Source organism: Phoenix dactylifera, chromosome 3, assembly GCF_051530095.1.
Source record: "Phoenix dactylifera cultivar Ajwa chromosome 3, Ajwa_hap1_PhDact_Kaust_v1.1, whole genome shotgun sequence".
Lineage (NCBI taxonomy): Eukaryota > Viridiplantae > Streptophyta > Magnoliopsida > Arecales > Arecaceae > Phoenix > Phoenix dactylifera.
Window position 1 is genome coordinate 2318827 of NC_143192.1, and position 25836 is coordinate 2344662.

At 35.2% G+C, this 25836-nt stretch overlaps 2 protein-coding genes across 4 annotated transcripts; one reads left to right on the forward strand and one right to left on the reverse strand.

The window, feature by feature from the left end:
• Nucleotides 1-1807: 1807 nt before the first annotated feature.
• On the forward strand, nt 1808-14381 carry AMY2 (alpha-amylase-like 2). 3 transcript variants are annotated; one of them, XM_039123772.3, is made up of 13 exons: nt 1808-2294; nt 2927-3011; nt 3145-3184; nt 4857-4894; nt 8801-8927; nt 9007-9233; nt 9416-9561; nt 9656-9774; nt 12320-12408; nt 12524-12646; nt 12796-12831; nt 13903-14001; nt 14076-14381. In XM_039123772.3, exons 2-13 carry the CDS (start codon nt 2997-2999, stop codon nt 14265-14267), a joined length of 1251 nt encoding a protein of 416 aa, XP_038979700.3. In that variant the 5' UTR covers nt 1808-2294; nt 2927-2996; the 3' UTR covers nt 14268-14381. The 3 variants fall into 3 exon arrangements, with proteins under 3 accessions (XP_038979700.3, XP_038979702.3, XP_038979701.3); XM_039123774.3 differs by having other exon boundaries at nt 1825-2294; nt 13883-14001; XM_039123773.3 differs by having other exon boundaries at nt 1828-2226.
• Nucleotides 14382-16054: 1673 nt separating this feature from the next.
• Nucleotides 16055-25341, reverse strand: LOC103708730 (putative alpha-amylase 2). Its single transcript, XM_089929359.1, has 7 exons — nt 25251-25341; nt 20412-20491; nt 17961-18087; nt 17657-17883; nt 17356-17519; nt 17146-17261; nt 16055-16716 (listed from the first exon to the last, which is right to left on the reverse strand). Exons 1-7 carry the CDS (start codon nt 25339-25341, stop codon nt 16667-16669), a joined length of 855 nt encoding a protein of 284 aa, XP_089785485.1. The 3' UTR covers nt 16055-16666.
• Nucleotides 25342-25836: the final 495 nt, after the last annotated feature.

Consider the following 25836-nt stretch of genomic DNA (forward strand, 5'->3'; position numbering starts at 1 on the left):
AAAGTCCCCAGATGCATGCTTCAGCCCATGACAGTAAGAAGCTCCTGAGCAGTACAACAAATGGGGTACTAAATTCTGTAGTTCTTTGTAAAACAGAAGATTTACATGCTTACCTAAGCCAAGTTTTTTCAATCTTGCTCTTAAAAGCTGGCATTTTTGCAGCATTTGGGGAAATGGAATTGGTTAGAACAGGAATCCAAATTAAAACCAGCCAAAACTTTAAACCAAATCATACCTTAGATTTAAATCTTATTAAGGGCTTGTTTGGGTAATCCAGTAGGATTGGGCTTGTTTGGGTAATATATTAATTTAAAAATATTTATTAACTCATCCAAATATATTTCAATATTCGAAATGGCCTATATGGACAACCTTTATATAAGTGGACCATAAATATCCAACAAAAGGACTGAACAAAAAAAGTGTCATTATTTAAATTATTTATTTAAAAATATTGTTGGAAATTTGACAGTATTTTCATATAAGATTAGCTACAATCAAACATAATAATATTTTTCTAATATTATTTTATAGAGTAAATTTTTTACCAATCATTTTCTCCTGCAATCATTTTTCTAAATGAATGATTGCCAAGAATCATTGAATGATCTGGTAATCTGACTTACCCCAACCAAAAGAACCATAGAGTAAAGATAGTCACTATAAATAGTTCTCCAGTAGCTCTCAACTCTAGTATCTCAATTCTACAATAGTTGCCAAAGTAACCGTCCACCATAAGCTACAATAGTTTGCTGCATAAGTGAAGTCCTGGTCATTCTGGACAATAGGATAGGAAAGAAGAATATGATCAATATTCTCCAAAGATAAATTCAATATCTTCCATCTCATCTTCAATTATTTTAAGATAAATTTCAATGAGAAACTCACACCAAAAAGACTTGCCGATCAAGTTTACCATTTGGTTGCACCATGACGATTCTATGTAGCAATGATCCTAATTAGTCATATTCCTCAAATCACCACTCAACCTAGTGATAGGATACTTGTCCTTGAAGTCGAGTCTCTAAGATTATTCTAAAATAGTGATCTTGGGATAAATTTAGAGATTAAAAATACCCCTAAATCTTGAGGTGATCATTCCAAAATCAAAAGTAATATGAAGGAAGGTGACGAGATTACCATTTGGTTGCGCCATGGTGACCTATGTAGCAATGATCCTAAATTAGCCACACTCCTCAAATCACCACTCAACCTAGTGATATTTGTCCTTGAAGTCGAGTTTCTAAGATTATCCTAAAATAGTGATCCCGAGATGAATTTAAATATAAAAATATCCCTAAGTCTAGCAGAATAACTTAGTATATCAATATATATTATATCATATTGATATTTTATATATATATATATATATATTATATTTATAATATATATATAATATATCATTTATTATATTATTGTTATATTAATTATAATAAAAATATATTATTGTACTTTATATTTATATAATGAAATTATTTAATATATTATTTTTATTTTTCTTTTTTTAATCAAAATAAATATTAATATCAAAAAACAAGACATTATAATTATGAACAAAAAAATATTAATTTTATAATAACAATTAATACATCTTTATATCAATAATAATATATTTTATATGATTACTAAATATATTTTTATTCAATAAATTTTTATAGAATATCAATAGATTACTCATAAATATCTAAAAAATTTTAATTACTAAAATATAGTACATCAAAAATAGTGATCTCTAGAATCATCTGGCATTTGGGTGACTAAACATCACCTATTATTATTATTATTCGGATTCCCTGTCCTCCATTCTCAACCGTCGGCAGAACAACAAGAAGAACGAAAAAAACATTTAAAAAAGCAAGCAAAAAAGAACGAACGTAAGTCCTACCAATAAAGAGATCTGAAAGCAAAAAAAGCAGCGGAAGGGGCGAAGAGAGGGACGTCAAAATTCTCACGCTTTCCTTGCCAAGATCCTCCAATACCCTTTTGACATTCCATTTCCGAGGTCCTCTACGCGCTCTGGAGCTCCTCCCCTTTTCGTTTCCAACGGCGAGAGAGACGGGTACGGCGATCATGGCATAGATTCGATTCGACCTTGCGGTCGTTTTCTGTCCCAAGTGACGAACGAGGAGGAATGAACGGAATCGGCGTAGTTTGCTGCCGTGGGGCCACCGGAATTCCGAAAGTCTCTTTTCAACCCGCTATAAATTTCCCCAGGAGGCGAAGGAGGTCGTCCCATCGATCCATTCATCAGCCACGGCTTTGATTTCTTTGCCTTTGCGGTTCTAAATTGCTCGGTTTGCTTCCTTCTCTTCCATTCTCTTCCATCTTTGTCCTTTGGGAGCATAAAGTTTGTATTTTTAGCAATTTAAGATCACTAATAACACAACCTTCGTCGTGCCGTCGCATAACTTGAGCTTCTTCTGCTGTTCCACAATTCATTATTCAGACTCTAAACTGGTAGTGATCATAATGGTAGCATTCCCTATGTTTTGGGAATGTGTGTTTGGGTGCTTTTATGAGACTCACTAGACTTGCCTATTTCTTTCCGCACTTGTGGAAATATGTCAGGGAATATGCAAAAACTTTTGCTTTGCAAAGATAGGCATTTTTTAGAGCAATTGATTAATCCCTATTTTTTGAGAGACTACTAGCTAATTGATTGGAGAAATGCAAACAGTGAATACAACATAAAGACTCTATCGTTCGATCATTTTATATATCTGTTCGAAGTTTTAAGTATGTTGCTAGAACAAAGCATGCTTTCCTGTGCTGATGTTTGAGCATTTTATGTACCTGTTAAAGCATCTTTTACTTTCATTTGAACTGGTGAATTTTGAAGACTTTCAATTTGTTCTTCAATATTTTTCTCTGATATTGTTTTATTTTTGATGTTGAACTCAATATATGGGATTTTTACAAAATGCAGGGGTCATAGTCCTGCATCTTCTTTATCCATCTAACGTCAAATCTTTATTCAACTGGACTGGTGACCAGAGATGGGTTTCAAAAGTGTATGTAGTAATTTCTGCTGTTCTTCTCTTGCTTATTTCCCTTACTTTTCAGTTTGCGGTCCCAATTATTGGCAGTCTACAGAGTCATGTCCTACATATTTTATTTTCAATTTTCATTTGCTTCAAAATGCAGGTTTCAGATGACAAATTGAAGAGAACAGAGTCATTTAGTGGTAAATATGTTTCCTCTAATATTCTGTAACACTTTGAGTGCTAGACTATTTTATTTTAATTATCATTGATGCTGGAGGCCTTTATATTTAGAATCTGTTTCAAGTTCATGCACAGTGAGAGTAAGGATATATTCTGTTTGACTGATCCAGTATACATGAAATGTACATTAGAGTTAACTCACCCTCAGAAAATTCATGATCTGTGCACAAGAATCTCATTTAAAGAAGGCATGAAAAAGATAAGCATCAGGTATAGAATCGTAAATAGACCTTAAATGCATTGGAGATGATGCACAGTAAATTCCCCCCACCTGGCCACCCCTCCTCCCTCTTATCATTCATACCTTTTTCAATTAATGAGTATGGCTGGCATAGTCATTAAATTGGTGCACCTTACAAGTCATTTTCTTCTTTGTCACACAAAGTCCCAAATGCCAATTCTTTTTGCAATTGCTTTGCATGCCTGTGCATGTGCATGTGCATGGGTGTATGTATACATTGTGCTTGCATGTTTTTGTGCGCACGCATAGACATGCTAGCAGCTTCTGAACCAGAATAATTAGAATTGGCATGACCTTCTTGTGAAGGTCTTTAATGAGGTTATGATAAAACTGGATGTGCTGTGTCTTCAAACATAAAGAAATTGAAGCAACATGTATTATCAATCACATTTTTTCCAAATTTGTTAGCTTAGATATATGGAGATCAATGGTTATCACTAAAACATATCGAAGTTGCATAACTTCACGACAAGCTTAGGGCATCGCCATCATATCCATCTCCTGGGCAAGGCTGTCAAGTAGTTTCTTGCTTTGTAGTCTTTTTTTCAAATGAATGCTTGTAATTAACAATAAATATATAGTTTCCTCTAATAGATCCTCTAGTAACATCATATTTGATTGACTTGATCAGAGTCTGTCCAAAGGTTTCAAGCTTCAATTCTGCAGTAGAGCATGAGTAGGTTCTATGTAATCATTTGTTAGATACATATCATAGTCTGAATGTTTGGAAACACATGATTCGTCATGTGCGAATATAAGCATATTTGAAATTAAATGGTGGCACTGATATTATTGTATAAGGTGTGGATTGTAGTCTATGGATTGTAGTGCAAATATCAGCCACTTTGATCTTTGGTTGTATTTCAAAGAGGGGGTCTAAACCTATGTCTTGCTAATAACTGCTTGTTGATTGAGTCAATCAGAAATTGTTTTGGGCCTCACTTTCTGGTGGAACCTCATGTTCTGGCCTGCATAAAAAATTAAATAACTTCCGACACTTGCTCTATCTGATATAGGAAGGTTCTCTATTCAACTTTGTTTTGGATTTTGCTGATGAAGTATTTCTGACTACCAATTGCTTCATCACTTGCCATGAAATATATATTTCCTCAGCAGCATGAAAAAACCCTTTATGAAAGAACGCACATGCACATCTGCACTTCATAATTCATATGGTTGAACGGTTTGATTATAAGATTTTAATATATGTTGCTTAAACGAGATTTTAAGTGCTTAAGATTCGGCTTTTTCAGATTAAGTGACGCTGCATAGTTATTCTAAAGAGATGATTGCCTTAGAATGATGCATTTCTACGTTCCTTTCATCTGATCATGTCCTGTTTCTGAGTATACTAACTTATTCAACTGTTGTTTTTTTATTCAATATCGCAGATGGAGTGATACAAAAAGGAAGAGAAATTCTTTTTCAGGTTATTAACTGGAATTATCTTTTTTAATATCAGATCTCAATTAATACATTGATTTAATGAGAATGCATAATATATCAAGCCAAGTGATTCATGTTCATCAATTGGCATCCTAAATTTATTTGAAAATTATGAAAAATCTAGTTCCTGGTGTCAGGAATTAAATAATGTGAAAATGAAAGGTTTCTTCTTATACAATTCTTTATTCCACGAGAAAGAATCTCCCTCAAAGGAGAGTTCCAATAGAATATACTAGTTCTTATATGTATTATTATCAGTATTTTCATATGTGTTGCAGCCTAGTGAGGTTGTTAATGGACAGAAATTTTCTCGCTGATGGTACTAATACAATTTTTAGTAGGAGAAATATGAATACTTGCTTAAAGTTTAGTTAGAGCGATAGGTAGGGCCTGAAACTTTTTCTGAGTCAGAGTAAAATCTTGAGAATGGTTTATCTACATAGAATTATTTTATATGGTTAAAAAGTTAAATGACATTGAAGAAGCTTGTTGGAGTCTGAATCTGCTAAGGTTTTCTTCCCATGGGAAAGGAGGCAGCTCTATGCCATCCTTTCAGTTTTCTTAGAAGAAAAGAGGATTAAGTAATCTAAAACTTTGTCCCCTCCTCATGCTGTTATGGCTTAACATGGGCAGACATTAGACTTGCAAGCTGTGAAATCTAGATTCTGTCTGGGAACATAGAGGGTTTTCTGCCTCCACTGTGCAAACCTGTAGGCATCAACCCGCTTTCATTTTTCCCCCTTAGTTCAGCTTCATTTAGGAGCTATCTTTTTGGCACTACACCTCCTATTTTCTTTGGATGAAAATGCTTAGTTAGATACTGTCCTACCAAAGCTCTGTGATGAGAGAAGAGTTGTGGTTCACTTCAAAGAAAAGATATAAGGGAACATTCTATGCATGATATCCAAATTTGAATTTCTTTGTAAATTTGTTGAGAGATACTGGGAAATAGAAGAGGATTTTCAAATTTATTGATAACATAGGCTTTTCTTCATCATTTTTTGAGGAGAAGATGATGCTCATACATGATATGTCAAGAAGTTTTGGGTTCTATGTGGGTCATATTCTTGTTGTTAGACAATAGCATAAGGCACAGAGCTAAAAACACACCTCAAATCTATTCTTAGTGGGACTCGTTTCTCACTATGGGTTTCATTGCCTGCCTAAAGAGGCCATTGAAAAAGGATCGATAGCATATTGCAAAACCCGCTTCATTGTGAGAAGCAAACAGCTTACAATGAGGCATCAGGTAAGACACCTTTACATGATTGAGTTTGGTCAAGGTGCACGTGGAGGGTGGTTTACCTGATCCTATTCAAATGCGTTTTGGAAATCATAGAGCAGAGACCATCTTGTTAGAATATGAGTGGAAACTGATAGTTTGTCTCAACTGCAAGATCACATTTATGGTCTTTCTTTAGGCTTTGTCTAAGGCTTCATAGTAGGAATCTTTTAACAAAGGTAACGTACCTGCTTCATAATCTTTCTAGAAACTAGAATCCTCTCCCATTTTTGAGCACTTCCTTCCTTTTTAAAGTGCTCTTTTTAAAAAATATTTGCTTCCCTACACCCACACCCTACATTGGCACCTGCTTTTGCACCCACTCTCGATTTTGCAACTTCCTCTAAGGTATAGGTCAGGAAAGTCTTTGCATCTATATATGGACGATGGTAATAAGATGGAAAGTGATCAACTGAACATGAAGGTTGAAAGGAATTTGAATTTGAGCAATGATAAGAAGATTTTATGATGGACAAACAAATCTAAGTCAGTGAAAGGACAAGAAATCCAAAATAATCTATCATGTATGCCGGAACTCACTAAAGAGAGGAGATGAAGGAGGCCTTATTGAGGCATAGTGTAGAAAGGAGATGAAGGTGTTTTTTGATGAACCGGGAAGGAAATAATGCAACATCAATAGAATAGAGCTAGTCTTGGTGCATTTGAGTATTAGTGGGAGCTAATATAGAACTTCTATCATGGTTCTTGCACCATTTTGAGTTGGAGGGGAGGGCATAATGGCCCATCTCAAATTTGTCGGAACAATAACTCTATTGTTGGTATGCTAGTGTTGCAAATAGTGATTACTGACTTATTTGCCTATTTCAAATAGAAAGAGGTTGCTCCCATACCAAATAATAGTATGAAGGTGGATTTATGCGCTTCAATTATGGCTAAAAAAGATGCTTAGTTCTATTCTGTTTTATAGCAACTTTAGTTACTAATGGCATATATTTTTAATTCTAGTGACAATATCATGGTAAACTATAATGAGAAGGTTGAGTTAAGCACATCTATGATCTATTACAAGTGTACTACAATGGAATGACAAATCTTCCTTGATAGCTCTACATGGCTATCATGAAGAGTTTGGAAAATTGATTTTATCTTTAATACGACTCTTGAGGTGGAAGAGTTGGAATATTGCATTTATGCAATCAATCTTACAACCACCCAAGATCTACCTAAAAAGGCCACCCCAGAAGGTATTATTTAGGTTTCTTGTCCTTGTATAAATATCCAAGATCTACTCGATGCATTACTAATATGGGACAAACACTCACCCGCATGGGTCCTCACTCACTCCCCACGTTTCTCTCGCATCCTTGCTAGGCCAAGAGTCCAAATCCATTCAAACTTCATCATAAATACCAAGATTAGCCTGTGGTCAGCCCCAAATGGGTTATACTGCAGTATCTCCTAGTCCACATAGGCCATGTGCCTGGTATGCTCTAGATTTGCAATGATGTAAGACCTCATCCAAAAGGGCTAGCAAAAAGGTGTTATTTGGATCCTTTGGCTCTGTATAAATATCCATGATTTATTCAGTGCATAACTAATGTGGGACTAAACACACACTAGCATGGGCCCTCACATTTTGTTTGGTGGATGGTAGCCCAAATGCCCCAAAAAAGTTTGCTTAAAGTTGTCCATAATCATCACATGTAACATAACATACAAGCTATGTTGATATATGTTTCACGCAAACACACACTGGCTATATGTGGTCTTATATGTGCACATCTTACAATACAGAAAATAATACATATGGAATAATATAGATATAATTGAAAATTGTAAGGCATCTTTAACTGTAAGTCTAGCGACAATGTGATAAGAATACTAAAACAAAGGGCTTAACGGTGTAGTTACATTAAAAAATGGAGATTAACAGGCTGTGAAAAACATCTCAGGCAATTTGCAGCTCTTGTTGCCTATAACTTGAGCAAATGATGGAACATCTTCAGGGACTACAATGCGCGTATACACTCAAAATAGGCCCAACTCTTCATATCACAATGTCAGACCAATTATAATACATTTATATGCACAATACAAATGCATAATCCTAAAGTTTTCCTCTATGTCATTACCAAAAATCTGGAAATCATGGAGATAATAAGTATTGGAAGAAAAGTGGGACATCTATCAGCATAAGATTGTGCCATGGCTGTTTAGTATGCATCAGTGTGACACATCAATGCTTTTACTAATTAGCAAAAAAAGCTGTCATCAATTGCAGAAGTGCAGTGGAGGAAAATAAGTAGGTGACTGCTTGATGAGTGAATGACGGATTGTAACTTAAAAATACATATCAAATTGTAATATATAAATTCATTAACTATATGTGCAGATTGTTTTTTAAAGAATACTAGCCAAAAATTGTATGTGTAGATTGATGTGGGTGGATTTTTTACTACTAGTTCATCTGAAATTATGTTCTTTTGAATAAAATATTCAGAAGCCGAAACAAGATTAAAGCAAGAATACATAATCAGCTGGTGGATAAAACCTTATTTTAGTATCCTTGACGTGGTAAAACTTTATAACAGGCTGTTTTATAAACATGATAACTATTTATGTCTAAGATACATTACTGAAAAGCAGGCTTTCAATTGGGAATCTCATAAGTATGGTTGGTGGAAGAATTTGGAAAAGAAGGTTGCAGATCTTGCTAAATGTGGGTTTACATCAGCATGGCTGCCACCAGTAACCCATTCATTCTCTCCAGAAGGTCAGCAAAACTGCAGCTGTTGATCTCTATTTTTTTAAGTAGTGCTTAAAAGAGAAATGTTTCTCTTCTTTATTTGCAGGATACCTACCGCAGAACCTCTATTCTCTTGATTCTTCTTATGGTTCTCACCTGGAATTGAAAGCTTTACTTCAAAAAATGGATCAAAACAAAGTCAGGGCAATGGCTGACATAGTTATCAATCATCGAGTTGGGACTACTCGAGGACATGGGGGAGCATACAATCGGTATGATGGAATTCCGCTGCCATGGAATGAACATGCTGTAACATCATGTTCTGGTGGACTGGTAAGGCTACTTATTGAAATAATATTCTTGTTAACTTTTCAAACAAATTAATCTATTAATTAGTTTGCGTGGTTAAGCTATTGCTGCATTGACACGTCATGCTTACATTGCACTTTTGGAGATAAGGATGTAGAGGTTCTTGAAGTTGCATTTCTCTTCTTATATCTATGTTATACATCCAGGGTAGCCGAAGCACTGGTGATAACTTTCATGGAGTTCCGAACATAGATCATACCCAAGCATTTGTACGGAAAGACATAATTGGATGGCTAAAATGGCTTTGCCAAAGTATTGGTTTTCAAGATTTCCGTTTTGATTTTGCAAAAGGGTAAATGAATGCCGCATGCAAATTAGCATTTCTAATATCGTGCTTGCTAATGTTTCTTAAAATTAATGTTTACAGAATGTTGTCTAATTTTCAGCTATGCCCCTAAGTTTGTAAAAGAATATGTTGAGGAGTCCAAGCCAATATTCTCTGTGGGGGAATATTGGGATACCTGCAACTACTGTCCTCCTGATTATCGCTTGGACTACAACCAAGGTATTAATCATGTAATAAATATATATTCATGTACAGTAATATGTAGTTATCTTCTTGCATAATTGGACAAGTTCACTGTATTGCATTATGATGGATTCTTCTATGATATAGTATATTTTATGTGCACTTACCTAAAGTTCTGGATTTAATATAGGGAACATAACAAAATAAAAAATGGATCTGGTGCTGCATTGACTATTTACATAATATGTAATACTTGTATGTTCTGTTTTTTATTAATTTATTTGCAAACAGAGACTTGATTACTTCAATAACTGCAGAATTCTGAGCTGAAAGAAAAAAAACAAGACATCTTTTGAACTAATATAATCAACAAATTAAGGGGCCCTCATGAACATGACAAATTATAATTCTATAATTTTTCTTGTTCCTAACAGGGCAAACAATATCAGCCTCAATGACTACAGCCAATACTGGCAGCAATTGCCTTCAGGAATAGATGGACTTGAGAAAATCTGGCAATTGCTGGCATTAGCCTTAGTGAATTAATGGGCTTGGTGATGAATAGTTCGAAGATAACTTTGAGTGGTAAAGTTGTAGGAAGGTATCCATGGTTAACAACCTGTTGATGATCAACATGCTTATAAACATGATTTTTAGTGTTGGTCTTTGCTGTACCATGTTAGTACTGGCACCCAACATGGGGTTGGCATGGAACCTATAAAGTCTTTTTTTGGACTATAAAAAAAACTAAAAGGTATTTTTAGTTAAAAACCCACTATAGCAATTTTCCATTTTTAAAGCTTTTTAAGTTCTTTCTCCTTTAAATTAGGAAAAAAAGTTCCGGTGACATTTAAATGTTAGCATTTCATGAGATTTTAGGGACTTGAGTCTTCTTTTATGCTATTTCTTATGTGAAAGAAGGTGGAACCTTCTTTTTCCTAGAGTAAGGTTTCTTGCTGATTACATTAAAAAAATTACGCACTATGAGAAACTTTCATTGGTAATAACAAGTATTTTTCCTCTGACAAGAAAGTATTGTTTGAGGGACCTAAGTTCATCTCAAACTATAACATGGAGTCAGGCTTTATAGCATCATCACTAAAAATAGTTTGTCGAGTGGGGTGGTAGATTTACGATGCTGCACAATGTTAAATTGTGCTATTTGCACACTGACTTTCAGCTACTAGAATCACTGTGAGTATGTATTCAAATTAGATATGAATCAGGCACTGGGATACTTATCAAATTTTTTGGTCATCCAGTTGACTCCTCTGTGTTTGTTGTCATGCTGGAAAAAAAGGGGGATTTCACCTGGTTTTACCTGCTATTCGATTTGAACCAATAGCTCTTGCTATATGAAATTGATACTCTAATTGGAGCTTTCAGAAATTAGTAGAGAGTTGGATTCCTTCAAGAATGAGTTCGATCCACTATAATAATGTTAAAAGTAAACCTTTTGTTTGTTTTAGAGATTGGGATTGGTCAAGAATGTTCCTAGAACAACTTTACAAAATTTTGAAATATCAAAAAGTTGCGAAATCATGTGAATTAGTTGCAGTTTTAATTGAAAAGATAAATTAGGTGGTGATAGATCTTGGAAGAGACTTTAGTATGTTTATTTATTCTTTCAGTGTGTCTAGTTTTGAGAATTCCATGACATCCTGTGAGGAAATATATAATTGTTTAGTAATAATCTCCTATTAATCTCATGATTGAACCTTTATAAACACTAAGGAAAGTTTATGCAAAATTAATTGTAAAATCTTTCTATTCAAGTTGTACTTACTATTTTCTTGGGAAAATATGACTGGATCTAAGGACATGCCTCAAGTTATATGCAATTGGCTTACAGATCATATAGTGAATGGATCATACCACCTGATCAAATTAATGAACGTAGCTGAGGCTCATAATGTCATGTATTCACCATATTCTAGATCCTTAGTGCCTTAGTAAGTTTAAACTTTGAACCATGGAATGCCGTACCGGCCGGTACGGGCCGGTATGTACCGGTCCGGTCCTAGACCGGTACCGGAACGACAAAAAAACCAGTATTTTTCCGTTTTTTATCCGAACCCGAACCGGCCGGTTCGCACCGGTACGATTTTTTTTTTTTTTTAGAACCATAGCACGACGCTGTGGTTTTTGAAACCACCGCGTACCGGCCGGTACGGTACCGGTACCGGCCGATACGTACCGGACCGGTACCGGCCGGTACGGACCGGACCGGTACCGTACCGGTCCGGCCGGCCACTGGTACGCCGACCGGTACTGGTACGGCGGACCTTGCTTTGAACCAATTAAAATTCTGGAGAAATATACAAGTTGGAATCTAAATGAGTCTGATCAGTCACTGGAGTTGTTCAGGTCAAAATCTTGTGTTAAACCTTGAAATATCACTGATTATATGACCATGAATTTATCCACCACAAAACATCAAATTCCAATTAGATATCGACTTTTGACAGTGTACATGTTGTAATAATTAAAGTGTTATTCATTTTATATTATATAGCATCTGCATGGATATTCAGTTTCATTTAAGGAATAACATTTATGCATTATCTTGTGAATTGTTTAGATAGTCATAGACAAAGAATCATTAATTGGATTGATTACACCGGAGGGCTTTGTGCTGCCTTTGATTTCACAACAAAGGGTATCCTTCAGGTATGACAATGAATTGATTGTCTTCTTTTTCATAGGAATGGAACTCTACTTTGTTCCAACAGCAAGCACTATTGACCTGCTAAAACTTATCAGATGGACTATATTTTCCATACAGGAAGCAGTTAAGGGAGAGCTATGGCGTTTGCGTGATCCTCAGGGGAAGGCGCCTGGTGTGATGGGGTGGTGGCCTTCAAGATCAGTTACATTCATTGAAAACCATGACACAGGATCAACTCAGGTATATCTCTCTTTTTGATTATTGGCATCCTGATAAGCCATCAGATCATATTAAAAGTTGCTATAATGTGTGAAAGATGTTTGTTGATGCAATTGCAACTTCTGGTTTAAATCGAAACATCTACTTACTGGAGGATTTACTTTTTCCAGGGTCATTGGCCTTTCCCAGTTGATCACGTTATGGAGGTATTGCATAAAGTTTCTTCCACCTATCTCTAATATTATAAAAAGCAAACTCTCAGTGGATGTCCAACTTACTGGACCCTTCTTATTTATGGTAATTTTGGAAAAAATATCTTTACTAGACGTGCCAACTATGGTTTAGCTCTCTTATCTCTTAAGAAAGAGATAAGAGTAGTTTAGCAACCAAAAGTTGGAGTATTGTATTGATAAATATAGCTATTTGTAATTTGCTAGTAAAGGAATATATTACTGATGCACATAAAATTTGGATAGAAAATATTTTGATTTGGGAATTCTCCATGTGTGTTAGAAAAAGTGTTGACATTGAGACCTAAGCTAATATGCATATCAGCACCAAATCTGAAAAAAAAACTAACACTGGAAAAAAAAATATCAAATGAAATGTAGATTAATAAAGAATAGAAAATGGATTTATAGGAACTTAAAAATTGATCTTCCGATCTAATTTGACATAACCCTTGTTCTTGTAGGTAGAGCTTAGAAAACATTCAGCTTCTAACTCTCAATTATCCTTGGATCTAATTTGCAGAACACAATAAACGAACATATCTAGATGAAATCGAAGAAGAACAAAGAGATTTGAAAAAAAGAAAAACACAATATGCACAGATTTATGTGGTTTGGTCATAGGCTGACATCCACAGGCGAGGATGGAGCCAAGATTTCACTATAATCAAAATGGAGTAGAAGAATAGAACCGCCTCAACAAAACCCTAACCTCAGGACACCCTATCTCTCATGCTTTTTTAAAAGAAAACAAAAGAAGATTTATATCAAAATCGGATTGGGTCCGTACCTCGGGGGGCTTCGCCCCTCGCACCCCTGGAAGAGGTCTATAGTGGAAGCTGAGGGCTTGGGTTGACAGGATTTCTCACCAAGAAATATTACAAATAATCAATCTCCTTATAACTAGTATTTCTCACCAAGAAGTTAAGTAAATTAATTCTCTATAGATTCTATCCAGTTCTCTCCACAATTGAATGAATATTTAATCTCTTTGAAAGTTCTTTTGATTTTTCTTCCCTAATCCCAGTTTGCCAACTTGCTTTTCAGGGATATGCATACATCCTCACACATCCTGGGATACCAAGCGTTTTTTATGATCACTTCTATGATTGGGGTGACTCCATTCACAACCAAATTGCGAAACTGGTACTCTTAACTATACCCTATGGAATATTTATGATCAACCATGAATCCTTTCTAAGTTTTTAAATTACATGCAGACGAACATCCGGAGACAACAAGATATCCATAGCCGATCGACAATCAAAATTCTGGAGGTCCGGTCAGATCTCTACTCTGCTATCATTGACAATAAAGTGTGCATGAAGATTGGGGATGGGTCATGGTGTCCAAGTGGCAAGGAGTGGAAACTAGCGGCCAGTGGCCATAGATATGCAGTGTGGCATAAGTAGAATTCTGCATTGGAGAAAATAAGCTTGTACCTGCAGAATTAATACTGATGCTTGTAGAACATTATTACTATATGGGATTGAGAAATAATATCATCTTTTTATATTTAGGTCAAATTTCTCTTTTGGCATAACTGTGTTGCATTACATTCCTGAAATATGTTCACAGATGTGGTCATTTCAAAGGTCATAATTATATGAACGTTTGGCAACTGCTAAGTTTTGAGCTTGCTCCTTCTAGAATTAGAGTGTGCCCTCCTAAGGGAAGTATGTAATGAACTTCCTTGAAGACGCAAGATTTTTGGCTGAAAACTGCAAGAACTCCTGCAGCTTCCAATTTAAAATTTTACGTTGACAAATGAGAGCTTCTGTTTGATCTAGAAATGTGTCATCTAGTAGAATGACTGATATATTGACCATTACCAGACCTGATACCACTCATGTAACTGGTATTGTTAGCCAACTTATAATAGTTGTCGTGCTCCTCATCTTAAAGCAATGTATCAAATTATGAGAAATCTGAAAAGAGAAACTTGGTCAAGGATTATTATACAATACAAGACAAGAGAGAACTTAAATGTTCAAAGATATTTAGATGTTGCGAAGGCATGTTGTCCTTTCTTTATGATAGAAGGTCGGATATTAACTATTGCTTTAGCTACATGGTGAGTCGATATGGCCTTGCACTTTTATTGAGCTTGACATTTATGTTTCTCAACCTATTTCCTTCCAAGCTACCAACTATCTTGCAACTAGTTTGGGTTTCGATGAGAGGTCTAAACGTATTGTAAGTAGACCTTCACTTTGTTAAGAAATTGTCGATGCAGAAATTGTTGCACCACTTGTACAACTGGTTCTCAATTTGCAGATTGTTCTTACTAAGGCTCACTGGCAAAGATCAATGGAAGAGCATCATGGTCAAGCTGGGCATGACTGATGTTTTTGCTCTAGCTTGAGGGGCATGTTAATCAGCATAGGGTTTTTGATGTATCTGCCTCATAGTCTACCATTTTGATACTGGGCTAATTTTTGTCTTATTTCATTGTTATTGTGTCTTTTATTATGACCCTAAGGCCAATTTATGGTATAGATGATTTGTCATTTACCTTGGGCAATAGCATCGTTTTTGCTTCCAAGTATAAATAATTCTGATTCAGGTTATCTTGGACTAAGAGAAGATCGATTATGATTATCAAATATTGACAAATTTCGCACACTCTAACATACATGTTAATTACCAATTATGTGATATATTTGCCATTCTAAAAGATAATTCTAAGCATTGCTGAAATTTGTACATGCTACCTTCTTCAAGGAACTGTCCTATCACTCCAAAATCCAAATCTATACAGGACATGTCCATGTTTTCTTGACATTCATACAACTTCTTCTGTGCTTGCTCTTTCACTTGGCTCTCAAATATCTTTTTTTTTTAACATTTGGAAGCTTTGCATTATTCACAAGTATTCCATTAAGTTCCTTGGTCTTGATGTCCTTCCTAGTGGTCCCGTTTCGTTGATGATCACTTTGATGAATCCTCCCTGTTACCCATCCCTTCTAACTTAAAATAATTGTTATAGGAATCATTGCATTACAATTACAAGAACTTGCTAAAATTCCTTGAGTTGTTATTGGTTCGCTTACGAGACATTTTCCTAAAGTTTTGGTCTTTCCATGTAGCAATTCACATTGTTCAAAAAATTTAGGCCTCTTGAAGCAATCTAACATTCAAGTTGGGAGAAGCATGCTAAGGATATAGGATCTTCAATAGACATACACCTGCACTCTAGTTCCCTCCCTATGGGAAAGGAAATCACCAAATTTAGATAGCATAATCTCTTTATTCAATACCAGTGTAGATGAGAATCAGATTTGGACGAATTCAAGTGTTTGACTCAACAAGGAGACAGAGGGTTACGTAGAAAAGAATTTAACTAAAATATACCTAAAAATTTTATAGAAGAAAATATTAAGTTCATTAAAGTTCTTCCAAGATACATGTTTCTCATCCAAACCTCCCAATTAGCTTCAAAATTTTAGAAAAATAAAATTTTGCAAAGTTGTTCTAGTATGAACATTCTTGACCAATCCATCTCTAAAACAAACAAAAGGTTTACTTTTAACATTATCATAGTTGGTTGAACTCATTGTTGGAGGAATCCAACTCTCTACCAATTTCTGAAAGCTCTAGTTAGAGTATCAATTTCATACAGCAAGGGTACAAACACAGTCCAGCAAAGACCAACGCTATAAATCATGGATCATCAACAAATTGTTAACCTGGATACCTTCCTACAACACCACTCAAAGTTATCTCCAAATTTGTCATCACCAAGCCCATAAAATTAATTAGGCTAATGCCAGCAATTGTCAGATTTTCTCAAGTCCATCTCTTCCTAAAGTCAACTTCTGCCAATATTGACTGTAGTCATAGAGGCTGATATTGTTTGCCCTGTTAGGAATCAGAAGAATTATTCAGAGCATCCAGTAAAATTATAGTTTGACATAGTTATGAGGGGCCCTTGAATTTGTTGATTATATTAGTTCAAAAGGTGTCTTGTTTTCCTTCTTTCAGCTTAGAATTCTGCAACTATTGAAGTAACCAAGTCTCCATTTGCAATAAAATTAATAAAAAACAGAACATACAAGTATGACAATTTATGTAAATAGTCAATGCAGATCCAGAACTATTTTTTTATTTTGTTATCTTACCTATATTAAATTAAGAACATTAGCATAGACTAGATAAGTGCACATAAAACAAACCATATCGTAAAGGAATCCATCGTAATGCCATACAGTGATGCTTTTCTTGTTCAGTTATGTAAGAAGATAACTACATATAACTATACATGAATAAATATTACTACATGATTAATACCTTGGTTGTAGTCGAAGCAATAATCAGGACTGTAGTTGCAGGTATCCCAATATTCCCCTACAAAGAACATTGGCTTTGACTCCTCAACATATTCTTTTACAAACTTTGGTGCATAGCTGAAAATTATACAACATACTGTAAACATTAATTTTAAAAAACATAACCAGGCGTGGTATTAGAAATACTAATTTGCAGAGAATACTCATTTACCCTTTTGCAAAATCAAAACGGAAATCTTGAAAACCAATACTTTTGAGAAGCCATTTTAGCCATCCAATTATGTCTTTCCATACAAATGCTTGGGTATGATCTATGTTCGGAACTCCATGAAAGTTATCACCAGTGCTTCGGTACATAGATATAAGAAGAGAACTCTATATGCCTCCAAAAGTGCAATGTAAGCATGATGTATCAATGCAGCAATAGCTTAACCATGCAAGCTAATTAAAAGATCAATTTATTTTACGTTAACAAGCTGTATGTTTAATATTAATTGAATTAGTAGCATTACCAGTTCACCACAACATGATGTTACAGAATGTTCATTCCATGATAGTGGAATTCGATCATACTGATTGTATGCTCCCCCATGTCCTCGAGTTGTCCCAACTCGATAATTGGTAACTATGTCAGCCATTGCTCTGACTTTGTGTTGATTCAATTTTTGAAGTAAAGCTTTCAATTCAAGGTGAGAACCATAATAAGAGTCAAGAGAATAGAGGTTCTGCGGTAGGTATCCTGTGAATAAAGAAGAGAAACATTTCTCTTTCAAGCATTACTTAGAAAATAGAGATCAATGACTCAGTATTGCTGACCTTCTGGAGAGAATGAATGGGTAGCTGGTGGCAGCCATGCTGATGTAAGCCCGCACCTAGCAAGGTATGCAACCTTCTTCTCCAAATTCTTCCACCAACCATACTTGTGAGATTCCCAATTGAAAGCCTGCTTTTCAATAATGTTTCTTAGATATAAATAATTACAGTTTTAAAACAGCTTGTTATACAGTTTTACAATGTCAAGGATATTAAAATAATATGTTTGCGAAAAGTTTTATCAACCAGCTAACCATGTGTTCTTGCTTTAGTCTTGTAATAATGAATTTATGTATTGCAATTTGACATAGATTTCTAAGTTACAGGCCATCATCAACATCATCAAACAGCCAGCTTCTTGTTTTCCTCCAGTGACACTTTTGGAATTGATGGCAGCTTTATGCACTAATTAATAGAAACATTAATTTGCAACACTGATGCATAATAAATAGTCATGATCCAATCTTTTTCTGATAAATGTCTCATATATTTTTTTTTCCAATACTTATTCACTCCATGATTTCCAAGTTCTTGGTAATGACATTGAGAAAAACTTTAGGATTATGCGATTGTATTGTGCATATAAATATATTATATTTGGTCTAGCATTGTGATATGAAGAGTTAGGCCTACTGAGTGTACAAGTGCATGGTATTCCCTGAAGATGTTCCATCATTTGCTCAAGTTATAGGCAATAAGAGCTGCAAACTTCCTGAGATGTTTTTGATGGCCTGCCAATCTCCATTTTTAACTACACCATAAAGCCTTTTGTTTTAGTATTCTCATCACGCTGTTACTAAACTTACAGGCAAGGATGCGTTACAATTTTCAGTTATACTATACTATTTCATGTGTATTATTTTCTATATTGTAAGAAGTGCAGATGAAAGACCGCATACAGTCAGTCATGCGTTTGCATGCAACATTATCAACATAGCTTGCGTCTTATGTTACATGGGATGATTATGGCATACTTGTTTGGGGCATTAAGGCTGCCATCCACCAAACAAGATGTGAGGACCTATGCAGGTTTGTGTTTACTCCTTACATTGGTTTTGCATTGGATAAACCATAGGTACTAATATAGAGCCAAACAATTAAAATAATACTTTTTGACCAGCTTTTTGGATAAAATTCTGGGTTGTTATAAATTCAAAGAAGACTTGACACATAGCTTATATAGATTAGGGGACACTACAACATGGGCATGTTTAGAGCTAACAACAAGCCGACCATGGTGTTTATAATTGCATTTGATTGGATTTGTAATTAGCTTCGGAACCTTAGTCTAGCAAGAATGCCAAGAATACAAGGGGAGTATGTGAAAACCCGTGCAAGCATATGTTTAGTCCTATATGAGTTATGCATTGGGAGATTTAGATACTCATAAAAGGACAACAAACCTATATAATACTTTTTAAGTAGCCTTTTTGGGTGAAATCTTAGGTCGTCATACGAGCGATTACATAAATGCAACATTCCAACTCTTCCACCTCAAGAGCCGTATTAGCGATTAAATCGAATTCCCAAACTCTCATGATAGCTCTGAAGAGCTATCAAGGAAGATTTGTCGACATTCCCTTGCAGTACACTTCTTGTTAGAGTTCACCATCATATTGTCATTAGAATTTAAGGATATGGACACTAGTAACTACAGTTGCTATAAACATAACAAAACTAAGCATTTTGTTTGTCATAATTGAAGTGCATAAATCCACCTTCAGATTATTATTTGCTAGGGGAGCAGCCTCTTTCTATTTGGAATAGTTAAATATGTCAATAATCACTGTTTGCAACACTAGGATACCAACAACAAAGTTATTGTTTGGACGTAATTGAGGTGGGTCATTATGTCCTTCCCTCCGACTCAAAATGGTGCAAGAATCATAATAGAAGTTTCAATACTACCTCCCACTAACACTCATGCACCAAGACTAGCTCTATTCCATTGATGTTAATTGCATTATTTTCTTTCTAATTCATCAAAAGACACCTTCATATCCTTTCTAAACTATGCCTCAATATGGCCCCCTTCATCTCCTCTCTTTAGTGAGTTTGGCATGCATGATAGATTATTTTGGATTTCTTGGGCTTTCACAAACTTGCTTTATTCATCCATCATAAAATCTTCTTAGCATCCTCCACTACCTTAGAGTAAGTTGCAAAATTGAGAGTGGGTGTAGGGGAGTGGAAATTTTGAAGAAAAAATATACTTGAATTAAGGAAGAGCTTAGAAATGGGAGAGGATTCTAGTCTCTAGAAAGATTGTAAAGCAGGTTCCCAAGTTAAAAATACAAACTCTATGTTCCCAAAGTACAAAGATGGAAGAGAATTACGATCACTACCAGTTTAGAGACTGAATACTGAATCATCAGAAGAAGCTCAAGTTAAAAATACAAACTCTATGTTCCCAAAGTACAAAGATGGAAGAGAATGGAAGAGAAGGAAGCAAACCGAGCAATTTAGAACCGCGAAGGCAAAGAAATCGAAGCCGTTGCTGATGTATGGATCGATGGGACGACCTCCATGGCCTTCTGCGGCAATTTATAGCGAGAGGAAGAGAGATTTTCAGAATTCCGGTGGCCCCACGGCGGCGAAGTGCACCGAGGTGGGCCATTCCTCCTCCTCCGTCACTCGTGACAAAGAAAACGACCGAACGGTCGAATCGAATCTATACCATCATCTCTGTCCCCGTCTCTCTCTTCCACCAGCAGACCCACACGTTCGTTTTTTCTTGCTTGCTTTCCTTCTTCTTCTTTTTTTGAGCTTATGTGTCGACGGTCGAGAATAGGGAAGAGGGAATCGGAATAGTAACAAGCTTCACGTCTCTTGGAAGAAGCGATACTTGACGAGGAACAAGAATATTATGGTGCATGTGAAAGAAGGTCTTCATCCTTGATCGGCAAGTTTCTTTGTGCAAGATCTCAGGATCTAATACCACTCAAGCAAGATGGTCATGCATCCACTTTTCTAGACATCATATAATTTTTATATAAAAATATTAGATCTGGATATGAAAGTATGTAGGAGGTAGAGCTGCTTATATCTAACGCTCATACCTCACAATGGCAGGAAATAATATAAATTATTTTAATCCATAATAACTTTATAACAAATTGGTTGCTTGCTATTAAACCTCACTAAAAATATGTTCTCTTTTCTTTATTATTACATTACCATGTTATAAGGACTATTCATAGCTGCATGACTGCTCATAATAAATCAAAGAACACAAATTTATGAATATTATGCATTTAAATGGCATTATATCATTTAAATATTAAGATTTAATTATCTTTTAAAAATATTAATGTAAAAGGTATTTGATATGGTGCTTGTTAAAATATTGAATATAATAATTTTTTATTTTTTTAACCACTCATTTAATGATGAATGATACAGATTTTTGAATGCAATGGGTGCAATATTGACACGAGAGAAATAATCCAACCAAACAAAAAACAAAAAATATGCGAGGAATAATAAGAGTTGAGTGTGTTGAGGAAGCAGATTTGATGGTGGTCACATGAGCAACCATGATGAATAGTTTTTTTTTTTTTTTTACCCTATCATTCTTTTTCAGCATACGAAGTGTAGGGTTGGAATCGGTCAAAGTTCTCTTTTAAACGACGGGAATATCAGTTTCATGGTCATGAAATGAATGATGAGGGAAACGACCACCACGATTCCATGCAAGCTTGGACATCCACAAGTACTGGCTCTATCAAGTGGTCCAACTTTGATGTAACTTTGGCTTGTGGGGGTATACATGGGTCGGGCTGGCTGACTCAATTGAGGCCCTAGGAAGCCATGAATTGAAATAGGTTTGAGCCTGGTTCACATATGTAGCCTATTCTTGGAGTAAATTTACTTGGTCCATCATTAAGTAGGACATTCAGCTGAACAGATCTAGTTTAGACCAGCTAAAAACTCGAACCTAGGTGAGCTTGACTAAGGATTTCATGCCTATACTTTTGGGTTGGGCTAGATGTAGAAGCTTGTCATTTTGTTGGGCTAGTATTGGCCCGAAGCAAGCTCCATCAACCGTCTAGCATTTTGGAACGTATACGGGCATATTGGTCCAATAAGATCCAAAATCAACTATTTCTTGCAAAATACCTCACTATATGAATATATAATGAACTTCTAGCTACTTTAATGTAAATATTCTTTATAGTTTTAGCATGTCAATATGTGAGAATCTTTGTATTTTCTGATTACTAAAGATCGTATTAGAGCTTAAATTTACTAAAGATCGTAAGTTCAAATTTTATAATTTGCAAGTTTCATCGACGCTATTGATTTAACTAGTCCTTCAGCATACGTTAGATCACTAAAACTTGATCTTCATAAGAAGCAAAAATACCATTGAGACAAATATCACTACTATTGCCGTGCTAAAACATATAAGAATATTTACATCAAAATAGTTAGAAATTCACTTTAGATATATGATAAGCAATTTTGCAAGAAGTAGTTGATTTGGATCTTATTGAACCATAATAACCCTATACATTCTGATGGAGCTAACGCCGGCCAAATACCAACAAAATGACAAGCTTATACATCTAGCCCAACCCAAAATTATAGGCATGAAATCCTTGGTCAAGTTCACCTAGGTTCGAGTTTTAACTAGATCCATTCAGCTGCATGTCCTACATATTGATGGACCAAGTAAATTTACTCAGAGTTCCATCAAAGTTGGACCACTAGATGGAGCCAATCCTTGTGGAGGTACAAGCATGCATGGAATGGTGCTGGTCGTGGTCCTCATCATTTATTTCATGGCCATGAAACTTATACGCCCGTCCTTTAAAAGAGAACTTTGATCCCTCCCGGTCCTACACCTTGCATGCTGAAAAGGAATGATAGGGTAAAAAAAATATACGACTCATCATGGTTGCTCATGTGACCACCATCACATCTGCCTCGTATTATTCCTTGCATGTTTTTTTTTGGTAGGTTTATTCCTCTCATGTTAACCTTGCACCTGCTGCATCCAAATACACCCCTTGGAGAACAGCCGGGGTCATGCTTCATCTACCACTTTGGTGATTTTGGTGTTGTTTGGTGAATTAGGCTTTTTAAGCATTTAAATGCTTGCCACCTTGGTTCAAAATAAACCGTCCTCATGAGGATTTCATGCCCTCCCAATTATGTTGTATATAATGATAAAGAAAATATAACAAGATTATTTAACCTCATAACAATCTAGTGTAATACAAGTAGTAGGCTTTATCTGCATCTATAATAGCTCTTAAGGCAGTTTTTTATTTTTTTGGAGAACTGGGATGAGAGAAATCTTGACTAAAGTTTTTGGTGATAAAAAAACGTTGAAAAAAAAAACTCCTACTTCCACCTGTCCGACGCTTTTGAAAGCATCGGCACGAAAAGTACCGGTGCTTATAAGTGTCTGTAAGGACTCTAAAAAGCACCGAAAAATATTATTTCTTTTGCAGTGCAAGTTCTAGACACCAAGCTCTAAAAACTTTACTGATTGCATTAATCTTCAATATTAGAAAATAAAATCATATGCTTTGGGATAAATGACAATTATCATAGTTCTCCACAACGATCAACGACAATTTTAATGGAGGTCCCTCTTTGGGTTCAAGAGTGGAGGTCCATGTTAATGGAAAAAAGCCATTTTTGAAGCCTTGCTTCAAAAACATGTTATGCTACAAAAACATATTTTTATACTTTTGATTTACAATATTATACAAACATTTAATTGTCTATATACAACCATTATATTTGGGTTCTACGAGCTTTCTGACAAGCATAATAATGTTAAATGTATAAAATAATATCAACCTTTATATTAATATTTTTAAAAATATAATTAAAATCTTAATATTGAAATAGTAGAATGCCACCATAACATATCAGTTGTTAATAATCATTATAATATCGTAATGTAATAATAAAAAAGAAGAGGACACTTTTTATTGGGGTTTAATAGCAAGCAATCAATTTGTTATAAAATTATGTTGGGTTAAAATAATTTTTGTTATTTTCTATCATTGCCAGGTAGGAAGTCCCTGCATACCGAGAGGCAGTTTCTATATATATTTCAAACAATGACATCCAGACCAAAATGGAGCAATATTGCACAAAAGCCTATCCTCCAAACTTTTTTAAAAATAAAAATTATATAACGCCCGAAAAAAAAGGATGCATAAATGGCATTATCTTGATCTCTCACGCAAACAAGCTTTTTATGAGCCAATCAGTTCATGTTTATCTGAAATTCAGCTTCAAATCAACTCCTACGAGCAAATAGAGCAAGACCGAGATCTCTAAAGCTCGGCTCAACTAAAACTAAAAACATAAATATGCAATTAGCTCAAGGTACACATTTATGAGACGTCCATTAACAACTCAACTTTGATTCCAACTTGAGACTCGATCACAAAACGAGAAGAGCTGGCCTCATTTAAAAGAACACTTATCTTATCTAGAATGGACCATTTTGCAGGACCTGCCATTCTCAGTTCTCCCATGTCCTCTATTATGGGTATCATACCCATGCATACTATATATAATTCTACCAGGATATACTATCCATACTTCCTAAGTTCAAGGACGGCATCATTCCTTCCTATCTCCCCTAATGAGATGTCACCAACGTCTGTCTCTGGGTCTCCCCTAAGGGCATGGCTTGACTGGATCACAAAGGCCACCACATATATGTACCTCCCCATCCACTGTAAAATGGTACAAAAGGATCTTTTTAATAATTTTTCAGCAGGGAGAAGGTCAGAGGCATGAATGATTGCTGGGAGATTTTGTTTGCTTTCGTCGAGGCAGCAGAAATTCTCACTTCATCACCAAAGCATCATTCGTCGAGGCAGCAGAAATTCTCACTTCATCAGTAAAGCAATGCTCCGCCATCATATCACCCGCTATGTTACCCTTGTAGCAACAACCTCACCAAAAAAGAACAATATAACAATAATCAAAAAATATTATTAATATTTCAATTTTTTAATTTTATATAAATATTAAAAATCTACCCAACAAATAATTTATATGGGACTAAACATATAGTCGCATAGATCCTCATACATTCTTCCGTTTAAGCTCTGGCATTCCGTTTAAGCTCTGGCATCTTTGCCAGATTAAAAGTTTAAATCCATTCAAATCTAAGTACAAGCATCATGATTGGCTCGTGGTCAATCTACATAAATCCGTCTTTGATACCATTTATAATAATTTAGAACCTTATTTCAAAAAACTAATCGGAAGATATTATTTAAATTTTTTGGTTCTATATAAATATCTAAGATCTACCTCCGTCCATAGATGAAGTGTTGGGATTCATCAGAGTGGGTGCCTCAGACCGAAGCTGGCCACTCATGAGTTGCCACATGTGGCACACCATCTTGGTACAGAAAATGTTGCGACATGGTATGGTAAATGATTAATTGCATTTTTCGCAACATTCAATTTCAGAAATGAACTTATTTTTTCGTTTGCCAGCAGATAGAAAATCCTTAAATCGTGCCATAGTAATATGCATACCATGACTGAAAAATAAGTCAAATTATTTTAAAATTTTGTATAAATAAAAATATTATGTGAAAATTCACTTAGTATATGCCATTTTAACATGAACGGCATCTTTTGCACGATATTATGCCCCTGGGATCTAGAGAGAGGCTTTGCCACTTCATATTAAAAAAAAGATAATCCTCTGGAAAGATGATTTAGATCACCACATATTACAATCGCAGTATGTGATATACAATGAGATTAGATCGTCGTTCAGATTTCCAGGACTCTCTATCAATCACAGCCACCTCATGTTCGATCGGCACTAATCTTTTCTTAAATATAGGCCCAATTATTTTATTTTAAAAAAAAATCAGATGTTAGA

Bases quoted from the DNA above. Each gene is read 5' to 3' on its own strand.
- LOC103708730 (XM_089929359.1), bottom strand. From the start codon at position 25,341: ATGGTGTGCCACATGTGGCAACTCATGAGTGGCCAGCTTCGGTCTGAG. The intron at 17,884-17,960 runs GTCAGCAATACT...CTTTATTCACAG, and splicing joins CCATTCATTCTCTCCAGAAG to GATACCTACCGCAGAACCTC. The intron at 16,717-17,145 runs GTATTAATCATG...GATTCCTAACAG, and splicing joins TTGCTTCGACTACAACCAAG to GGCAAACAATATCAGCCTCT.
- AMY2 (XM_039123772.3), top strand. The intron at 9,775-12,319 runs GTATTAATCATG...TGAATTGTTTAG, and splicing joins TCGCTTGGACTACAACCAAG to ATAGTCATAGACAAAGAATC. The intron at 14,002-14,075 runs GTACTCTTAACT...AATTACATGCAG, and splicing joins ACAACCAAATTGCGAAACTG to ACGAACATCCGGAGACAACA.